The 20,680-nt window shown below is 40.7% G+C and overlaps 1 protein-coding gene across 1 annotated transcript in view; it reads left to right on the forward strand.

Moving 5' to 3' along the window:
- NELL2 (NEL-like 2 (chicken)) overlaps nt 1-20,680 on the forward strand; it is a gene marked incomplete at its 5' end in the record, with an annotated part of 76,405 nt that overhangs the window by 5,303 nt on the left and 50,422 nt on the right. The window contains 2 exons of the mRNA XM_009709349.1: nt 494-622; nt 1,888-1,990. Of these exons, the coding sequence (XP_009707651.1) occupies nt 494-622; nt 1,888-1,990 (232 nt within the window). The remainder of the gene's footprint in view (nt 1-493; nt 623-1,887; nt 1,991-20,680) is intronic.

The following is a 20,680-nucleotide window of genomic DNA, read 5'->3' on the forward strand; positions in this document are numbered from 1 at the left end:
AGGAATGCTGTTACCTGGCTGATTTGATACACAAATGTTAAAAATGCCTTGGTTGAAGTGTAGAAAGCATTGCTAACATGTTGGTTTTGAGCTTTACCTCCAATTTTGCCTCTCTGCTGGGATTCAGATCTTTTGTGCATAACCTAATATCTGCACGCAGTTTATGTAGAGCAAGATTCTTGGTCAATTCACACATACAAAGATGAAAAATCAGAGGCCCTACCAATCTATACGTACTCACTTTGTTTCATGATGGCCCTGATATTAGAGAAAGCTGAAAAGCATTTTGTCTTGCTTCTTAATTTCCATCTCCAAATGACTGATGGTTTAATCATATTGTATTTGACAATAGTTGTTTTATCTTTGACTGCATTTCCCTGCATGTATTCTCTCATCTGCATGCTTGACGATAAGGGGGACAGTTTCAGACATGTTTATACTGATGTGGAAACCACTTATAAACTCAAAACTTTTTTGTGAACTGTAAATACAGTTGTCCCAAGCTGAGCAGAGGATGAACAAGTTGGATCAGTGCTATTGTGAAAGGACGTGCACAATGAAAGGCATGACTTACAGAGAGTTTGAGTCCTGGACAGATGGCTGTAAGAACTGCACTTGCATGGTATGGCTACAGTTTGAGTGGAGACTCCGGAGCTCTAGTGTTTCCTCTAATTACAATTTTATTGATGCAAATAATGAGAACTTCCAGGGGTTACGCTAGGTAGAAACAACAAAGTGCTAGAAAACCTGTTCTCAATCTAACGTATAGTACCAATAAATACGTTTTCCTGTTGTTTCAGCAGTGCCAGCACGTGTGGCTCTCCTACATTTCAGGTCACCGTGCGTGGATGCTGTGCAACATACTTAGCTATCATGTGTTCCCATGCACTGAGGTGCAAACGGTTTCTCTGGGTAATGAATTCCCTGCTTTTTGTCACAGCCTTTTTCTTGGCAAATGATTTAATAGATCCCTTGTATCTGATCCCCTTTGGTTGCCTTTGGTTACATCTCAATAAGTAATAAAGAGTAAAATGTCAGGGTCATATGCATGCTCTGTTATATCACAAATGAAAAAGATTTGTTAGGTGGATGGAAGATTCCCAAAGGTATCACAACTCCAGAAGTGATTGCAAGTATCCTTTCAAGTACCAAACTGTGGCATCTTTGTTAATGTGCATTCACGTAAAACTCATTAATTCCATTTGAACTCATTAAATGCCTAATCCAAAGGGCATTAGAAATTGGTGAAAAGGCTGCTGTTGTCTGTACTGCAGCTTAGATTGATTTGCTCCTATCTATAACTTGTTAAATGCTTCTCCTTAAGCTTAGTATGATTTTGATCTTTATATTTCTGGAGGGATATTAATTTTGCTTTTAGTGTTTTGTGGCTGACGAAAAGAAGACTTAGCCCATGGTATCAAATCTGACTGATAGCTGTTTAAAATTCTTTGAATTTAGTGTTAAATGCAGTATGTATTTTTGTCTCCGATTTTTCTTGCAGCTGTGGTATTATTACCTTTTAGAAATGTATTGTCTCGTGTAAAAATCAGAAGACAGAGTATTGTTCCATGAGGTTGTTATTTTACACTAATCTGTCAATTTGCTGCTGATTGGCAGAATGTTTTACCTCCAAATAGATTTGTCTCTAAAAAAAATAATAAAATTTATCATTATAATCTCAAAGAACACATCGTACATGTCTAAAAGATTGTATGCATGATATTCTAAGGGTATAGCTTCTGTTCTTGTAGTTATTAAAAGAACAATGTTAAAATGTCTTCTTGGGTGTTGTTAGAGAGTTCATTGCATTTAAAAATAGATTTTCAAGTTCCTGTGTTTGAGAACATCTGTGCTCTTGCTAAGTGTAACCACCTTTTATTCTTCTAGAACGGCACTGTGCAGTGCGAGGCTTTGATTTGCCCGCTCTCTGACTGCCCGCTTAACTCTGCCCTGGCCTATGTGGATGGCAAGTGCTGCAAAGAGTGTCAATGTAAGTTTTACTGTGGTGCTTCCTTCTAACGACTATTTTGAAATCCATAAAAAAAAATGAACCTTTCTGTAAACATGTCAGTGAAAGAACTGGTCAGGGAGTAAAATATGTGGGTTGAGGAATCAGGGAGCTTAGGCTTCTCTGACATATTTTGGGAAAATGATAACCAGAAAGTTTTAATTTTTCAGGTGTGAGTATTTTGAGTTTTATTTTAGTTATGGGTTGTTGTTTTTTTTTTTAAGCATAGATATTTCTTACTAATGTTTAAAAAGAAAAAAAGTTATTAAAAAACCTTTCTGCAGACTTCCATAGTCTATCTTTTAGATCAAACTGCTAGAAATTCAAGAGCAATTGCCTGGTGTTTGTTTTGACCAGTGTTTCTAACTGCTCTGTCGCAAGGAGACTGTACTTTCACCCTTATGTTGTAGTGCTAGCAATGAAAGTTCAGATTTATGATTATTCTTCTGTAATTAAGGGAAGAGAAAACTCGTACTAGACCCAAGAGACCAGCAAAACCCAGACACCTAGAAATGTTCTTTCACGAAAGGTCAGACAGGATTATACAGAAAACTGGATAGAGGTAATTTAATATTGTCATTTAAGATGGGTGATTACCTTTTGGTTTTATAGCATTTTGATTTTGTTGCAAATAGGGCCAGAGAAGGGGAATTTTAGGTTAATCACTATCTAGATGGACTATATATGATATTTCAGGTTGATTATGGCTGTGTATTGCATATGTGATGGTTATTTATTTTAGGCTACGGTGGGATACATTCTTGAAATTGAACATGAGATGCACACACTTCTTCTGTAAATGTTGAGATTTTTCTGTGTGGTTTCATAGCTCTTCTACTGCTGTATAAAACTTCTTACAGAGTATAGAGAAATATAACTGGTTAAAATGACATGTTGTAAGATAAAATTCAGGAAGACGTTTTGTACTCCATTGATCTTGCTCCCACAGGAGTTTATTAATATTTAATTGTGTTAGAAGTTACACAAACCATCCCATTTCATGAAACCTTATTAACTTACTCAAGTAGATTAATTCTAATTGAGAGGAAATGAGAATTCAAATGCTTTTTTTTAACCAGCTCCACAGAATTTCCATGCATATTAGATGGCTCAGGGAATTGGTAATTCAGGGATGTGAGATGTGTGGAGTTCAAGCCTCTGTTTGAATCTTTGACCATGTTGGCAGAGTTTGAAAACCTGATCCTCTGAAGTATGGTTTTGTAATGTACTGCCTATGAATTGCGTTGGGAATTCTCCATGAAGACATCAATGGGGAAGCGCTCCCATCATATGACTTCTTACGTGGTTGTTTTTATTGGGCATCTTGACAAAGAAACGTGAATGGACATACGGACACTGACCTTGTCAGACAGCATCACTACTTCTCCTTCCAATTAAGATACAGTTCTGGTACAGTGCACTGTGAAGTTTACTCTGATACTGCCTTTTTGATATTTTTAGTATTATCAAAAGCCTGTTAGCTTCCAGTGCTGTTAATTTGATGCCAGTACATAATTTAATTTGTAACTAACATGCACACATATATAACTCTCTTGACAAACTATCAGGAAAAATGATTAGATCAAAAAATATAAATAAAAATTGCTTTTGAAAAATTCTTCCTAATTTCATCTAGGTTATTTAAAGTGCATTTAAAAAAAAAAAATCAAACAACTTTTAAAGTGGCCAAATCCCTGGAACCAAAGGACAGAGAGTGTAAATTGGAGTCCCACTGACAAGTAGTTGAATTCCAGTGAAAGTGTGTTAAGAGTGGAGGTTAGAGGCAATGAAGACTGCAGGACCCTCGCTTATTCTCCAGGCCAGTTTGGTGGAAATGCTGAGAGAGAGAGCGCTGTGCCAGCTGTATCCTCTCTTCTTGCTGTCTTGAGCTCGAAGTCTGAGGTGATGGAGATCAGTGCACTCAGTGACCATGGTTCTTGCTCGAGGGGTCAAAGCTGAGTTCCTCCATTTGGATAGGTTCTGAGAATAACTTTTTTGTTTTCAATTCTTAGAACAGTATCAGAACATCTGACTAGATTATGTAGAGCGAACACAGATGGCTTATAATTGGGAAAACAGCTAATTAGGGTGTGTTGCTCAGGGAGCCACTACCCGTAGTATTGGACAATCAACCATAAATGCTGAGAAAAAGTGATGCCTAATACACTGTTCTTCAGCTGGGTTTCATATTTGTTTCCAGACGGAACATATATGGGTATCTCTGTTTCCTTCCTGGTGTTTGTGGTACCAGATGATGGGTTGTTCCTGCCACACGGTCGGGTAGGTAGAGGTGCCCAGGCGGTGGTGGCTGTGGCAGCCTTCTTGCCGTGGCTCACCCAGGACTGGGTGCTTCCCTCCACACTTCTTCCTTCCTTCTGCTGACATTCCAACAAAGCCACCAAAAATGAACAGAGCGGGGTCAATCGGACAGCTGGCATAGAAGAGTTAAAGTGTACAGCACTTAAGGCTTTTACAGCGACCAGCAAGCTGATGTCCCAGGGTTTTGGTTTTGTTTTGTTTGTTCTTTTCTTCTTCCCCCGCCCCTCTCTGAGTGATTGAGGATGGATTCATTCTGCATGGCTTTAGGCATGTAGAATTTGGGAATATATTCTGAAGTGGCTTCACTCATACTAGTAAATAAAATAAGTCAGGGTCAGTCCTGCGGCCCTGGGGCTAGGTGGCACTTGTGGCTCATGTCTGCATGGCTGAACTCGCCTCCCCTGCTCCCCGAGAGCATCTGCACCCGGACGGCTGGCGGGGAACGGCTGCTCCTCAGAGCTGCGCCCCGGTCGGGCCTGGCGTTGCTTCAGAGCGCGTTGGCTGGTACCGGCCAAAACGGTGCCATGACACGTGCTAACGCTCAAACTGCATGGAGGATTACGGGCTGTAATCAAGGGTTTTCAAGGCTGTTGTCATTTACTGTTCCATTTTCCTGTCATGTTTCATTTACCCGTGATGGACATCCCCCATGAGGCTTGCGTGATAGCCAGGGAAAGGGTCTGGCAGCTCCAGAGGGCACTCGGTGCTGAGGGGGGTGGGATGGCCGGGATGAATTGCCTGTGGAGGTGGACATCTCTTTCCATGGACCCTATAGAGAGCCCAGGCGATTAGATTAGATACGGAACTTCTAGACAGGTAAAGTTATGAGGCTAATCTTTCCATCAGTTACTGTAATGAATATCGGGTGTGTCAGATAAGAATGGGAAGTGCTGGATTTTTAAGCCTGGTTCTGACGTTAAGCAGTTATGCTAAGAGGCTTGTGCGAACCTACCACACTGCCAAGCCCCAGGAACTGAACTTCAGCCCAGCCCAGCAGTTACATATTGGACAGTGCAGCTTTGTCATGTCCCGTTTGATGACATTTTCAACACTTCAGAAATTCCAGCACAACAGACTCTTCATGTTTTTCTTCAATGTTTAGTTCAGGGAAGAAGACTTAGTAAGGAATGGTATTATTTTTTTTTTAACCAATATTGCCTTGACTTGGTTTCTTCTTGTGAGCCAAAATAAAAAACCAAACAACCATAACTCCCCCAAACCCTGATCATCTTCCCTAACTCCGTATCTTTGTTTGAGGACATTCAGGCAACTTGTTCTGTTTTGTCTTGTGTGAAGGTTGGCGCTGGTAGCGTAAGGAATGGCAACGCACACAAATTATTGTGTTTTCTATTCGCTGTAATGGGCTAAAAGAAGCAATGGTCTTCCAAGGCACATAAATTGGCCGGTGTGTTGGATATATGTTTCAGCTGCAGACAAGCTATTTAATGCAAAATTCAGTTCAGCTACCAGAGTGTCCGTCTTAGATCAATGAGAGCTTCCCGTGGAGAATTGTTTGGGGCTGGAGAGCAGAGACTACTTTCTTTTCTATTCCCAATGCAATTTTAAACCTATCTGAGAAGGTATGTGCAAGAGATCGTTCAATTCTTTTCTCCTCTGTGGAGACAAATGCATTGTGTGGTGATAGGCACTGATACGAATCGGGGGGAGATTAAGCTCCCCTACTGACCCTATAAAGTATTGCTTTAGACCGTGGACTTGGCTTAAGAAGTACAAGGACGAGTTCATTTATTTTAAGTGAATTGTGGAAGGATTGCCAATGTCTTAGTAGCTGAGACAATTGTTACTTGGTCAGCAAATCTTTTTATGGTAACGTTTTTATTAGTTGGTATATTAACACTAAGACATCACTTCCAATAGCTATGTGATATATGCTTTTTATTTAAACGGAGGCAGTGTATTTTTAACAAACTAGCTGATTTTCATTTTTTTAAGGACAAAAGTGATATTTCTACCAGTATCTCATACAGTAATAATCCCCATCACCAAAGACTGATCTCCAGGAAGAACTTGCACTCTTCTCATTGCTGTTCTCCTCCCAGTGACACTGCAGATACTTACCGACCTAGTCCCAAACTGTTTAAATTTGTCCCAACAGATTTCAGTGGAGGTTAAAGTCTGAACCATTATGTTCAAATCTGTAGGCTGTGATTTTTCCACGCACTTGTTGTTTCTGAAACAGGACATTTGATGGTTTTTGGTTGCGTTGTAGCCAGATCTGTACTCTAACACAAGTATTTTAAGCAACTGGGAGAAGTGTAGGGCTGTACTGGATCAACTCACACTCCTGTTGCTGGCAGGTGTGGACAGAGAGTGTGTAAAGGGGTTATAGAACTTGGAAAGGGTTTTTGAACAAAATAATTAAAACACAAATATGGACATGGTAACTCTTAGAACATGCATGGGTGTCTGATGCAGTGATCTGTCTTGCTAGCTTACAGAAGCTTCTAATTTTATAATTACAATTAAGGGGATTTCCCCTCTTGCTCATCGTGATGCACTGATTTTTTTCCCCAAAGCTACACACTCTTCTGCAAGCTCCAGCACTTGTAGGCTACTGGCAGAGAGAGAAGAAGCTGTAAAAGCCCACTGCTCCTCGTTTGGACAGCAATTGACCATCAGCAAAAGTGCAAAATTTTTGTCTGGAAACTTAGGGAATATTGATTAAACTTCCTCTGAAATTCATCATTTATCCAGATGGATTGAAGCATTATGGACTTAAGCCTGTGATGCTCACTAAGTTTTATCTTTTCACAAAATTGCCACCTTTTCTCCGGGCTGAAGGAGCGGCACCATCTTGCCTTAGGTGTTGTCCATCCATGGCAGGGTGACGCACCAGCCCCCTCCTTGTTCGCCCAAGTGTCGCACAGAGAAGAGGCTGCAGCTTGGCGAAAGGATTGAAGGACAGGATTAGTGAGTGCAGGCTGAACAACCCATCTTACCCTTGTGGTACGTCAGAAGAAGGGGCAGTCTGGCAGGCGAGGAGCAGCTCCGGCGGGCTGGCTGGGACATGGCACAGGTCCGAGGGCTGCGAGGCAGCCAGGAGACTCGGGGCAACAGAGCAGGCGTCGGTACTGGAGGAGGAAGAGGCAGTTTTTAGCGGTGAAGCAATGACTAGTCATTTCCTATAGCTTTTTTAAAAAGATGCATGCTTTAGAATATAAAGGAGAAGCAACATTCTGGTTAATGCAAAAGATAAGTTGCTTTTTGATTATAAATATTTATATGTGGATTTTTAAAGATATAAGTGCAAATAGAGCATAAATTCTGTTATTTTGAGATTTTTTTTTCAAGATGAAAAATCAGAGAAATTAGCCTACTTCAGACTAGTACTAAGAGATACCTGGAATATGGCCAGCACTGCATCATTTCCTACAGCTATGTTATTTATTATAACCTCCTGTAGTCAGTATGCAGAACTTCTGAATGTTATTTAGCTTTGAGCAGAATAGTGTCCATTCAGCCTCTACTTTCTAGATTTTTTTTGTGCTGAAATGATTCACATCAGCCTTATTTCTCAGGCTTTTGAATCACATACAATGATAGTATCGCATTGTAATGACAGATAAAAAGCATTATGTATACACTTGTACTACTGAGATGAATTACACTGTACTTTACTGCCCGTTTATCTGTTTTATTACTTCAGCAACTCTGTGTCTTCAAAAGAAAGGTGGTATTTATATTAATTTCGAAATAGGACACAATTTTTCTAAAGAAATATTTTTGAAGGAAAAAAAAATGTATCTTTGAACTCATGTAGGTCAATAGAATCAGTGAAGCTATTTTAGATTTACAAAGCTATAGTTGAACATCATAATTGATGCATCTATCATTTGTGAATCCAGCATAGCTCCTACAATCTGAGTCTCACAGGGTGGTTGAGGTTGGCAGGGACCTCTGTAGATGAGCTGGTCCAACCCCCCGGCTCAAGCAGGGCCTCCCAGAGCTGGTTGGCCAGGACCACGTCCAGATGTTTTTTGAATATCTCCAAGGTTGGAGACTTCATAACCTCCCTGGGCATCCTGTGCCATCCTCACAGGAAAAAAGTGTTTTCTTGTGTCCAAATGAATTTTCATGTGTTTTATTTCATGCCCATTGCCTCTTGTCCTGTCACTGGGCACTGCTGTGGACAGCCTGGCTCCCTCTTCTTCGTTCCCTTCCATGAGGAGTTCGCACACACTGGGAAGATCTCCTCAGAGCCTTCTCTTCTCCAGGACGTGTAACGTCTCGGGAAGCTGAGCACTGAGACACTCTAAGAACGTTTTGGGACCTTTCCTATGCTGAACTCAAAGCCAGCTGAAGACGGTGGAAAGACTCCCCTTGGCTTTGGTAGGCAGGGCCAGTGTCACCCTTGACCCTAGCTGCTCAGTCTCTGCTATATTTTCCGTGGTAAAGCTGTAGAAATTTTCAAACTGCTCTTATACCATAGCAATGTCTTTGATTTATCTCTGTTATATATCCCATGGCAGAATTGTCAGGGGTTGTCGATGCAGAGCTTGTAGTCTCCAGTGACCCTTGTTCTTTGTAAGCCGGGCAGTGTACCTCCATCTGAAGGGGAAACGCTGAGCCTTTTCACTTGCCGTTCCCTTCCGAGCAGGAAACTCGCTCCTCCTGTGTCTGTTGTTCCGTGTAAATTAAAATACCGCCTGCAGTAAATGGAAATACAGCTTGCAGTAATGGGACTTCTCAGAATATTTTGCTCCTACGTTGCCTTTCCTCCTTCCTCACGTCCTCTGAATGTCATCGTTCCGCGTTAGAGGAGGACCAGGGCGGTCGGTGCGTGAACCTCAGCCAGACTTCTCACGGATCAAAGCGCGGCTCCCTCCGAGGCGAGCGGCTCGTTAGCTGTTCCGGACCCCGTGCGTTATGGAGCTCCTCTGGAAGACTCCAGATCTGGAGGCGATGTATCAGGATATGAGGAGAATTGCGGTTAACGGTGAAGTCGTCTACTTTTAGTCTTAATGTGTGCCTGAGGAGTGAATTCTAAAATAAAGTATGCTTAAGAAAATCCTTATTCATTAAAATACATTACACTGAATGCATAGCAGTCTGCACTAAAGAAGAAATTGGAAACATAATATAGGTAATTTATTGGTAGAGAATTAAAAATATATTTTTACATGGGAAATTTTGCTGTAGGCCATGCTCTGCTCTCTCCTGCTCTTCTTATAAACTAATTTGTTGAGGCTATCTGGGAAAAGAACCTATTCTTTTCCATTCCTTTTTCACTATGTTCTTGCCAGCGAGTTCCCCAAATATAAAATACCTGCAGCGTATTATTAGCTTATTTCCAGTGCAAATAAAGCATTAACATATGTTAGATATGAATATTTTGGCTTTCAGACAACTGGGAGTGGACAGATTGGCAGTGTTCCAGTCTCTAATAAGCTACTTCCCTGAGTTTAATAGTGCTAATTTCACCAGAATTTGCTTAGTCAGGTGGCTATGAAATAATAATAGTAAAAGTTCTAGTTCTATTTATAATTACGGAAATCACCTAGGATATGTGAGTGCTCACATGGCTATGCATTCATTTCAATATGTTTATTCTCACCAGCGATGTGCTAATGTCACTCTGCACCTGCATCATTAGAATGTCGGTTTTTTTGTTTGGTGTGGTTGGGTTTGGTTTGTTTGTTTTTGCTTTTATTTTTTGGTCCCATAACCAGGAGCACATTGCCAAATCAGCAGCTTGTAGCTGGTGGTGTAATTTGTGCCTGGAGCTTTTCCTCTGTGGATCTTGCGAATTCCTGTGGTAGCAGTAGCAATGATCGTTAATGGGCATGTGTCCTGAAAAGAGCAGAACTTGGCTTTAGCCGAAACCCCAAATCTGCAGTTTTTGGACAAGGTCACAGAAAAGTAACAAGTTGGAGGCAGAGAGCACTTCATGAATCTGGGTAGAACAAAATACCAAAAGCCAGCCAACCAACCAAATGAGATTCATGGCTTGTTGAGACCCGTGCAGTTTTGTAAAGACCAGGTTACACCTGATATACTTTTATTTGTAAGAGGATTTCCACATTGACAAGGGTCATCTGGGTGGAAAGCTGGCCTGGGGAGACTCTAGTAGGAGCCATGGGAGTGTAAAAGAAGGCACACGTACAGTTTTATGACAGTGCCCATGTCATGGGAAATAAAACAATGGGGTGATTGCAAAGGCTGAAACTCAATAAATGAAATGCTGAAAAAAACCCCACCACAAAACAGTCAATAATGTGGTCTTATTTCCCTGGCAGTCTAAGGAGGGGATAGTAAAATATGAGTGAAGTTGATTCAGTGAGATTAATATAAAATGATGTATACTGTTATCCTTTATTTGTCTTTTTGTAAAGATAATGATTTAAACGAGTGACTTTCAGTCTTTTAGACTGTGGAAGTTTGAATTTTTTTCAGTGGAGATGTGTAGTGAATTAAACCTTCTACTGCTTGGTTTACTTCTTAGCCATCACTTGCGGGTATCTGAAGTGTGATGTATAGACCTCCAGGCTGTTATTGATCACTGTTTCTACATCTGTCAGCTCATAAAATATATTCGGCTTCAAATAATGGCCACTTTGTCTCATGCGAGACACAACTTTAAAATTGAAATCTCAGGAGATACGGTGTAACAGTCCTCTCCTGTACTTTCCTTGGCCGTTCCCTTCAAAACAATCGTTGCAGTCCTCTCTGTTTGAAGAGTTTCTGCTCTTTGCTTTTTTCACTGTACCTATGGTGATTCCCCGGTGTTTGTATCACTCTGCTGCCTCTTGGCCGATAGAGAGTGGTGTTACCAGTTTCTGCCTTTTGCGGGGTTTTTATTTGGTGCCAGTTTCCACTAAGGAGAAAGCTCTGCCCATTTGTTTGGGAGGGTAGCTGACCATCCTAAGCCTTTCTGTACAGGGTAGCTGACTAGTATTTTTTTCGTTCTGCTTGTTGAAATTGTTTCTGTAACTTTCTACTTGTAAATAAAAATTCTGGTACTCCCATGCTTGTTCTTGAAGAAAGTTTATGTAAACTTTTTTCAAGTGTAATTTTGACTAGTTTCCCGGATTTCATTTTATTTTTTAATTGGTCAGAATTGGTTAAAATCCCTTAAAATTATTTATCTAGATTTTTTTTTCCTAACAGATGAATAAAATTTGAAGATATTATTAGGTTTGTTGTTTTGCGTTGTTATAAGCTTTTATGGTGAAGAACAGTTTTTATCTTGCTCATTTCTGATGTCCAGTATATACTTATATATAGTAGTGTTAGAATGGTATTACAGGGACATCATTGTTTGATGTAATAAATTGGGACAGAAAACACCTGGTTTCAACTATCAGACATGGCCCCCCTGCATCCTGAAGGCAAAGCAAGAAATTATGTTCAATTCCTCTGGAAAATAGACACATACCTGTTTATTCTAGTGAGTGAGTGCTTCAAATACTTTGAAGGTCAGGAAGATGAACAAGCATGATTCTCCCTGTATTGGTATTATTTTGACAGAGATGTAAATTCAGGTATTATTTCCTTAAGATATTTCTTTAGGTTATATTAATATTCACCAAAGGGCAGCATCTGAGCATAGCATAGAAGAGATAACAATCTTGCATATGTTTGTTGTGAAGTTCTCAGATCGGTTTCTTAATAGCAGTAATGTATGACTTCAGAATGCTTAAATCTTGTCCCCGGTCTTCTGTGGCTCTGTATGTGTAGAGTTGGTAGTGTGGTGTAAGCACCTAACCACCAGTTTTTCATTTTACTAATTTTGCAGTATTTTATTGCAAAGTTGCTATGAAGAAATGTGGGAATAAATGAGTGCATTTTAAAAACAGAAAATTAAGATAGGCATATAAATAAATAAAGGAATCGCATCCTCATTTTTATATATCAGTTCAGCTATCTGGATTCACACATTTGCACCTTTGCTCCTGTTTCCAGTGTGACATCTTGAGCCCCACAAAAACTCAATGGAAGTAACAGGTTGATTCTTACAGTGTCAGCAAAGAGATTAAAAATCCTCGCCTTGGCTTCTGCTGTACTCTGGAAACTCCTCTGTGTGTACCTTGCAAGAGTCTTGCATCATCTGGGAAGCTGTTTACCAGTACTGTTTAAAGCAAGTCCCAATCATTCTTCTTTCTTGCTGGCAATTGATCATAGACAGCAAGAGCCCTGTCCTTTGTTTTTTCCAATAAAATTCCAGGTTTTGAAGTCTAACCTCTTCTAAGAGTATGTGGGCAGATATCAAGGTCAGTTAAATAAAATCCTAAGGTAGCTGTTGAAATAAAATGTTTTGTGGAACAGAAGAAACTCTCTCCCTTGAAGAATGATAGCCCTTGCATTTTTTTTTTTTCCCCAAAATTGTGAAGGTCATATTGCAAAACAAACAGAAGCTGCCTTCTAGGGTGCAGTTCTTAGCAGGCCGTGGTTGACTTGCAAGCAGGGAGATGCAGCAAGCAGATTTATTTAAAGAGCTGTACTTGTTATTGATATTAATTACTTGTATGAAGGTAGCTTTAAAACCCTGCTGTTACGAAAACCCATCGGTCTAGTTACTGTACACATGGAAGACAGTCCTCTGTTCTGCAGGTTTTGATGATTTAGAGTGTAAGAGGAGAGACAAGACATTGGATGTGGGGAGAGCAAGGGAAAGGCAAAGATGTGGGAGAGTAAGGGAAAGTTAAAATGAGTGAGTCATTGTCCTGTCAAGCTTCTGTCAGCTGTGACTCTGCACTTCTGGCCAGATGTTCATGAGCTCTGCCTTGGAGCTGTTGGCTCTGCGGGCTCTGGCTTGGTTTCACATTCCGGATTGTGTCCTGCAGGAAATGGACATACTGAGGTACTGATGGTTTTTCAAGATTTGAGGGAAAAATTTTTCTTTTTTCTTTCTCTCAAGATATTTTACTCCCATTGTTTTAGCTCCTAGAACAATGGAATTTAGAGGGAGGGGGAAGGAGAAGCTATTTTTGCTTTTAGATATAATTCAGTATTGTAATAAGGTTATCTTATGTCTTCAAAGCACATTGCTAGCATTACGGTTATTTGCTCTTTGCATTTCTTGTGGAAATACTGAAGTATTCCTCATGTATCAAGATGATGTCATCACCGGCAATGGGAAGTGGATTAATTTTCTCAATCTCAATAAAGTTCCCTCTAACAAAACCAGATTATGCCACAGGAAAGATTGTACTTTTTTTTGACAGGGCAACACCCGAGATTTCTTATTTGTCAGATTTGGTCATCATAAGTCAACTATTCCTTTATAATTCTACTAAATATCTATACTAGATCTCTGCAGCTAATTAAAATAAGGTGTTTGCTGATGATAAAATTGTCAATTTGTTATTAATATATTAATGCAAACCGCTATTTTTATCTCGTGTTTTCAAGTTTGAAAGAAATGAAAAACACTGACAATGGGTTTCATAAAATTCATTAAGTATTTTGTCTTAATGCTATTTAACCAATTCCAGTCTCTTCTGAGATTCTTGGTAATGAAATGGATTACATTTAAAGATGTACCTTTTTCTTTTCTGTGCCATTGAAATTGCAGAATTGTACTTTGCGTTATGCAGGTTTGATGCTAATAGGCGATAATTAAAAATGAATTTTTTTTTAACTGTACTTTCTTATTCTTGATTTCCATATAAAGGTAGTGGTAGACAAAGGAAAAGGAAAAAAGTGAGTTGGCGGACCTGTCAGTAAGATGAAAATATTGCAGCTCTCCTAGGGACGGGCCTAGGCTACAGCCCCATATAGACAAACACACCCGGTCGCACAAGGACGTGAAGTCTGAGTCTGATGTCTGGAAAGGTCCCCCTGAAGACAATAGGAGTGTTAACATAGATATGACTATGCTTTAATTTTTTTATTTTTTATTTTCAGTGACTAAGGCTTTCTGCACAGTGGATAATAGTAATTTCTAGCAGCCTTGAGAAACAGGGGCATGACGTTAGATGTACATAGGTTTCTATCTAAAGTTGTCTTGAAAATTTCCAACACTATTGATAGCACCTGATTTCTTTTTTAGATTAGTTTTTGATTAAATGCTATTTGATAATAATATTGAGAGTGAGTATATAGCAAATTTGGAAAGCCAATTTGCATAACTGACTTTAATCAAGATTTCAAGAAATATGTTTACCTTTCTGTCTGTGTTAAAAACCTGTGCTGAACTAATGCTGAGGACTTAGCTTAAGAACGTTAAGTAGAGTTCTCTGGAGTGTTTGTGATTATGCCAGCTAATCCTGTCGTTCTGGCTGAAGTGAGGGAGGAAGATGATGGGACTCAAGAGGGACAGGAGGATGGGCAGATTCCTTATGCAGGAACAAAAATGGGTGGAAGAGGAGTTGGGAGCATGAAACCCTGTTTGGTTTCTACACGGAGCCAGGTACAGGTGCTTGGAAAGAACTGAGATCTGCAACAGATGTGGTGCTCCACCTGTGCACTGATCCACTCCTGGGAAGGTCTAAGCACATCCGACTGGCCTGTGCTGTCGTGCAAGTCAGGCATGCGTGATTATTGCTGTAATATCCAAGTCAACAAGGGGCTGCCATTTGCAGGGGAAGTGAAAGCACTTGGATTTGAGAGGAAGGTAAATACAGTGAGATGGAGCTACGTGACGCCAGGTCACAGGATGCTGTTGCCTTCGCCAAGGAGGCATGTGCGGCAAACTCACAGTGCAGGATTTCCAGATAGAGTGTCTGCGGGAATTGTTCTGGGGCAAGGAGAGTCTGGTTGAGAGTGGGAGCATCTGTAGGGTCCCTGGTAGTCACTCATATACGGGTGTAGTCTGTGGGTGCTTAAATAACGTGGCAAGCTTTTGGTCAAAAACCCCCGTAACGGTTGGAAGCAGCTGTAATTTTTTGGAGCAGAAGCTGCTTAGAACTTCTGTGGCTTGGGAGCATGGAAATGTTGCTTCCAAGTTCTTTTCATCCAAATAAATGCCAGATTTACTATTTTTGCAGTGAACTGAGTAGTTTTGCTTTTTGCATAGGTTGTTTTTTAATGCTGTCAAATGAAACACTGTCAAAATCTCTGAAGGTGCTGCTGTTTTTTTTACTGCGCATGCTGACATGGTCGATGTCTACAAGGCTGCAGAAAGCAGCCATCTCCCTAGTCATGCGCAAAAACGTGTCTTTGAAAATGATGCGTAATTGATGTGCCCTGTTTTTTCATAGCAAATCTGGGCACAATATCCTAATGAATAAAATGCTTCATTTCCCGGCCCCCGCCCTGTTTGAAGTCCCTGTGGAGCAGGGTGACCCCGAGTCAGTGCTGTTGCGGGAGTGGGTGTCCTCCCTTGTCATGTCCATGGGTGGTCTTAACTTAGGACATGGCAAGGGAGAACACAACCTTCTTTTTATGTAGTAAGTTAATGCTGATGGGTGCTAACTATTTAGCTCTTACAGATTTAAAGTAGCGACTCAAAAGCGTACAGGTCTTTAGCAGTTCTTCATTACTTTCAGAAATTCTCAACACTCAGTCCTAATCAATGCACTGGATCTCGTCTTGCCTATGGATCCCTGTGACTTGAGGCTTTCTGATGAGTGGGTGTGTGAGCTCAGGCGTGCCATGAAGTATAAGGTGTTCTAGGGAGGGGTCTGTTTAGTTTTCTGCACAGTGCCATTTTTCTCTTAACAAAGTTTTCAGGCAAGCACCCTTTACAGCTCGCCCAGCAGCCCAGCGGGGAGGAGGTGGAACTGAAGCAGAAATTTCCCTGTCGTCAGTAGCTGTCAGCGTTTGACACGATAGCTGTTTGCACCTTCGCTAAATACAGCTGTGTCACTACTATTGCGGATAACCGACACAAGGAGTCCGACAGATAATGTCTAATCCCACTTTTATGAGGATTAAGCAGGCATGTAATGTTTGCATTGGAGGTCTCTCAGTCTGGCAGGCTCTTGTGCTATTTATAAATCTTTAATATAATTGTGATACAGTGGTCATATGATTAATACTAACCGTAACTGCTTTTCTTCTCTTGACACTCTCCAAGGCTTTTGTCCTGGCATTTAATTTTATTGTTTGACATTTTGCTGTGAAAGTTGTTTGAGTGTCAGATGGCCAACATAGTTAATTTGGCACAAAATGGATGGGCATTTTGATTGCATTAGTCATGCCAAGTTTTCAAAATCCCATGTTTAGAGTTCAAAATATTCCAGTTCTGTTTAACAAGCAGAGTATGGTCCATTGCCCTAAAGCCAAAGTTGTGCGTGTCTGTCAGCAGAAATATTTTGGCTGCCATGTTTAACGAAGCTAAAGTTGCAGTGTGGTTGCAATAATGCCGTTTTTAAGAGAAGCTGACATCAAACACAGTGTCCAGATTGGATCTTTGCTTAACTGGAGACAGCTCCCTTTATGCAATGTGATGTCCATTGCCTTTGATTGTTGCAAGCTCTTTCCCAGACTCCTGGTCCGGCAGCCTGCTTTAAAAGTTTTGCTTCATCTGTCAGGTCTGTTTGCCTCAGCTGAGCTGCTATCAACAGAGTTTTTAGTCACTTTTTGATGTGCTTTTTCAGTGCTCAGATTGTTCTTTTTAGTCTTTAAGGATGCTTCAAGGAGCTCTCATTCTAGGGCTCAAATAAATTCTACAGAAGACATCCCAGCAAGAACACATGGGTAGATGAATTATGTCATTTCCCCATAGTACTTGATGGAAATATAGGAAACATGAGAGGTAGGTGAAAGAATTTATAATTTTAGATTGCCTCCTTGCCAATGTGACTAAGCAGCCTGTTAGAGTTTTTGGAGGTGGCTCACACTGCAGATGCTCTTAAATGATCGTAAAAGTACTGTAGAACGATGACTTTGTGTTTTCAGTGTAATAGAGATGTTTAGCTTTTCCAGCTAACAAGAAGTACAATACAAATAGTAATTGATTCCTTATCATTAGCGAATTTCAAATCGTATATTCTCTTTTCAGCTGAGGGAGCAGAAGCAGATATATGCAGCTTTTCAGCGGTGAGTGACTGGAAAAATTAGCAATATATTTTCCGCTTGAAATCTGGAATCATTTGGAATTGTTAAGGTAGATGGCATGAAATGAGGGAAGTCTCTGACCTCACTGACTGTAGTAACAGAGGAGCTCGTGCTCTCCAGAAAATGAGCAAAGAAGAAATAATGCTGGAATGTCTGCAAAGATAAGTGAGAAAGTGGTGAGGGCAATGCCTAGTAATGGCATGGCAGTCAAGAGAGAGAAATTCAGGAAAGGTGACAATTATCTCTGTGTATTTCTGAGGATAAAGTTACACAGTGGTTTTGCACTATGTGAGCTTGCGAAGTAGGATTAATGGGGCTTGCACAATGCCTAAGCCTTGATCTCTGAACAGTGGAAAATGTAATCAAGGAGATTCCAAGGAAGAGGTTGGAAAATTAAATGAATGAGTCAGGGGTTTTTTTTGTATGCCAATTTTAGGTCATTTTTTCCCCCCACAAACCAGCATATGTGAACAAAGAATGCAGCAACATAGACTTAATTACCAGATTTAAATTGTACATTCATAATTACTGAAAAATTCCGCAAAACTTCAAGTCACATCTGCCACTCATTGAGCAATTATGAATACAGGAAAATGAAGTGGTTTGCGGAGTTCACCAATGTGCTGAACTTTCTGCTTTCCCTTGGTGATAAGTCTGAATCAAAATCAGCTTAGGTACCGCAGGGAAGTGTACATGCATCCCTCAGAAGAAGCTGTACGCAATCCAGATAGCAAAGGTGATAAATACAGAAATGAGAGAATGTACTACATGACATCCTGTGAACTCAGGGAATGGAAGGCGGGAGTTAGCTGGGTCATGGATTTTGCATGGACATTTTAAGAAATACAGAAGGAAAGTATCATTTGGAGGCAAGTGGGAAGAAGAAAGGCTTGTAGAAGAGAAGTGATGATTTGACAAACTGTTGATAAATCACTGAGCCAACACAACAGCCAGCGGGCTCCTGAAAGATTCCTTTTGCTGAATGAATATGGAGAAGCTGCCATGTCATCACAGTGTGTTAAATAATACTGCAGGGAACAGTTGCATTAGCGCTACACCTGCGTAAATAACAGCAGACCTTGCTAATCATTTTTTAGACCCTGTACTGATGCCTACCAATGTAATATCTGATCACCTTCTGTATACAAATAGATTACGAGTAGTCAAACTTCCTTGCAGGTTTTGTAGACTTCCCATTTCATCTTCCGAGAAACCCATGCTTTGAATAATATACGTTGTTTTAGGTACTGGGGGAATGTGGGAGTTTGATGGCAAGAGGAAATGGTTGATGTAATTCAGCTGTAGATGAAATCCTTCATAGGCAATAACTATCCAGTTCTGGAACAACTAATCATCAGGTAATTTCTTGACTGTGACTCAGTCTGTCGAGTGAAAGGACTTAGGAAGATGAAAGATGATATGTTTCCCCAGAGAGATACTAATCACAAACTAATCAAAGTATCCTGGGAAGCATCTAGCCAAGCAGAAATTAAATCTTCGCCGGACTTTCCAATTACACAGTTCTAGTCCAGATGTTCATGTTGTTGAAATATCTTTATTTCTGAACGAAAATAAAGACATGAAACGCCACTGTCCTGGGATTTGTACTGGCTGTGACAGTTGCTGTCAGGAAGCAGGAGAAACGTTCTGTTCCACGCTGCCTGGGACGTGGGTCCCACTGTCCTTGGAGGAAAGTGGGGCGGAAGAAAGGCAGTAGCTTTGTCTTTCTAGAAATCTTTCCAAGTGTGCTCAATGCTCACCTAACCAGACAACCTCAGAGTAAGCCTTCAGGTAGCTTGCTGAAAATGTGGCCTTTGCTGTCTGGTGGGATGCTCCTCTGCGGGCAGCGGAAGAAGAGCGGGCTGGCAAGAGAACAGGAGAGAGACAGAGGCATTTATGGGAGTATTGGAGAAGAAAAGGCAGTGTGCACTGGCAAACTTTGCCCGTCACTGAACCCACTGGTATCTATCTTGTTAAATAATCATGGAGCCAGCAGTACTGGTGTAGATGAAGTTCTGCTGTGTTTTTTGTAAGCTCGTTCGGCTAGATCAGCATAGGTCAGAAGAGAAAAACCAGGTGATAGTGCTCTGAATTAGAGCTTCAGAGTGTACCGTAGTTCTTGCTGCTTTTTAAGGGAAGGAGCTGCCCAAATATGGTGGAATACTTCATGTTTTAGAGAACACTACTAGGAAAGACATAATCCAGGTAGTGTTGATTTTGGTGATTTTAAGAAGCAGTGTCCCTTTTGATAGTGGTCAGTGAGAGCAGCAGTCCATAAGAAGACATGCTTGGGCTTATGTTCAGATTATTCTGGTTAACAAGTTTTCAATTTAGTTTTTCAATCGGGTATTTATTGTTTGTTGCGTTTTCTCTCTTTTCTTGAACATAGTTTGGTCACTCTGTATAGGCAGGTCCCTGATACCTGGGGGTTTTAGAACCTTGCTGACAAATCCATGGCAAAATCCAGTAGTTGGAAATATTTACTGAGGGGAATTCAATGAATGAGTTGTAATTTTCTTAGCTGCATGATGGCCGGGGGTTGTGGTTGTGGGGATGTGAGGACTGCTTGTACTTCCTAGGACCCACACAATCAAGTGTCTTGAAAGGTGCACGCTGCTGCTGCTTTCCAGCCTTTGAGAAACAATCTTTGAGTCTATGAAGACACATGGGAAAGGGGCAAGGGCTGGGCAGAGCCATCTCTCACAGCCCCAGAATTTGTACGTTTTTCTTTTTTCCACGGCTTTATGGAGAAGAGTTGATTTTCTTGCTGAAAGCAAGTGTTTGCAATACTGCATCACTGTGTTACGATGATTTTGTATGCTGAGACTTCTGAAGGCTGTTGGTGGACTCAAGAAATAACTTCATGATTTCACACTAGGCTGGATGTGTTCTTGTGATGGTTTTGCTGTGTACATTATTTTCTAAGTTTCTCTGGAGAATCAGAGGTTTGTTGCCATTGATAAGGAGACTGGATTCAGTGGACTATGCTTTGGTGTAATGGGGATACTTTTTTTTTTTAAGATGCCTGGGTGGTCTTATTCAACTGTTAAGAGTATTTTGGCTTCAGGAGAGTGTTTTCTCCCAAGACAGAATGACAGTGATTTTGATGTCTTTTGGCTTTCCTGTAGACAGACATACCCTGCCTGTTGGAGGCATGAGGATGCGTGATCAGCCCATTGCCATTGTGTGGTCCTCGGGCATCGCTATACTTCCTTTTTTCCTGTCACATGTAGTTGTTCTTAGGAGCTTGAAATGTATGGGGCAAGGGAAGGGGCTTAATATATGAGTATTTCAGTTTAGTGTCGTGGCCTGTAATACATAGGAGGTGATATATATGACTGGATGATTGCTTTGTCCTGTCTGGATTCAAGATCTGCTAGTCCCCGGTAA

Source organism: Cariama cristata, unplaced genomic scaffold (assembly GCF_000690535.1).
Source record: "Cariama cristata isolate BGI_N322 unplaced genomic scaffold, ASM69053v1 scaffold5951, whole genome shotgun sequence".
In the NCBI taxonomy this organism is placed as follows: domain Eukaryota; kingdom Metazoa; phylum Chordata; class Aves; order Cariamiformes; family Cariamidae; genus Cariama; species Cariama cristata.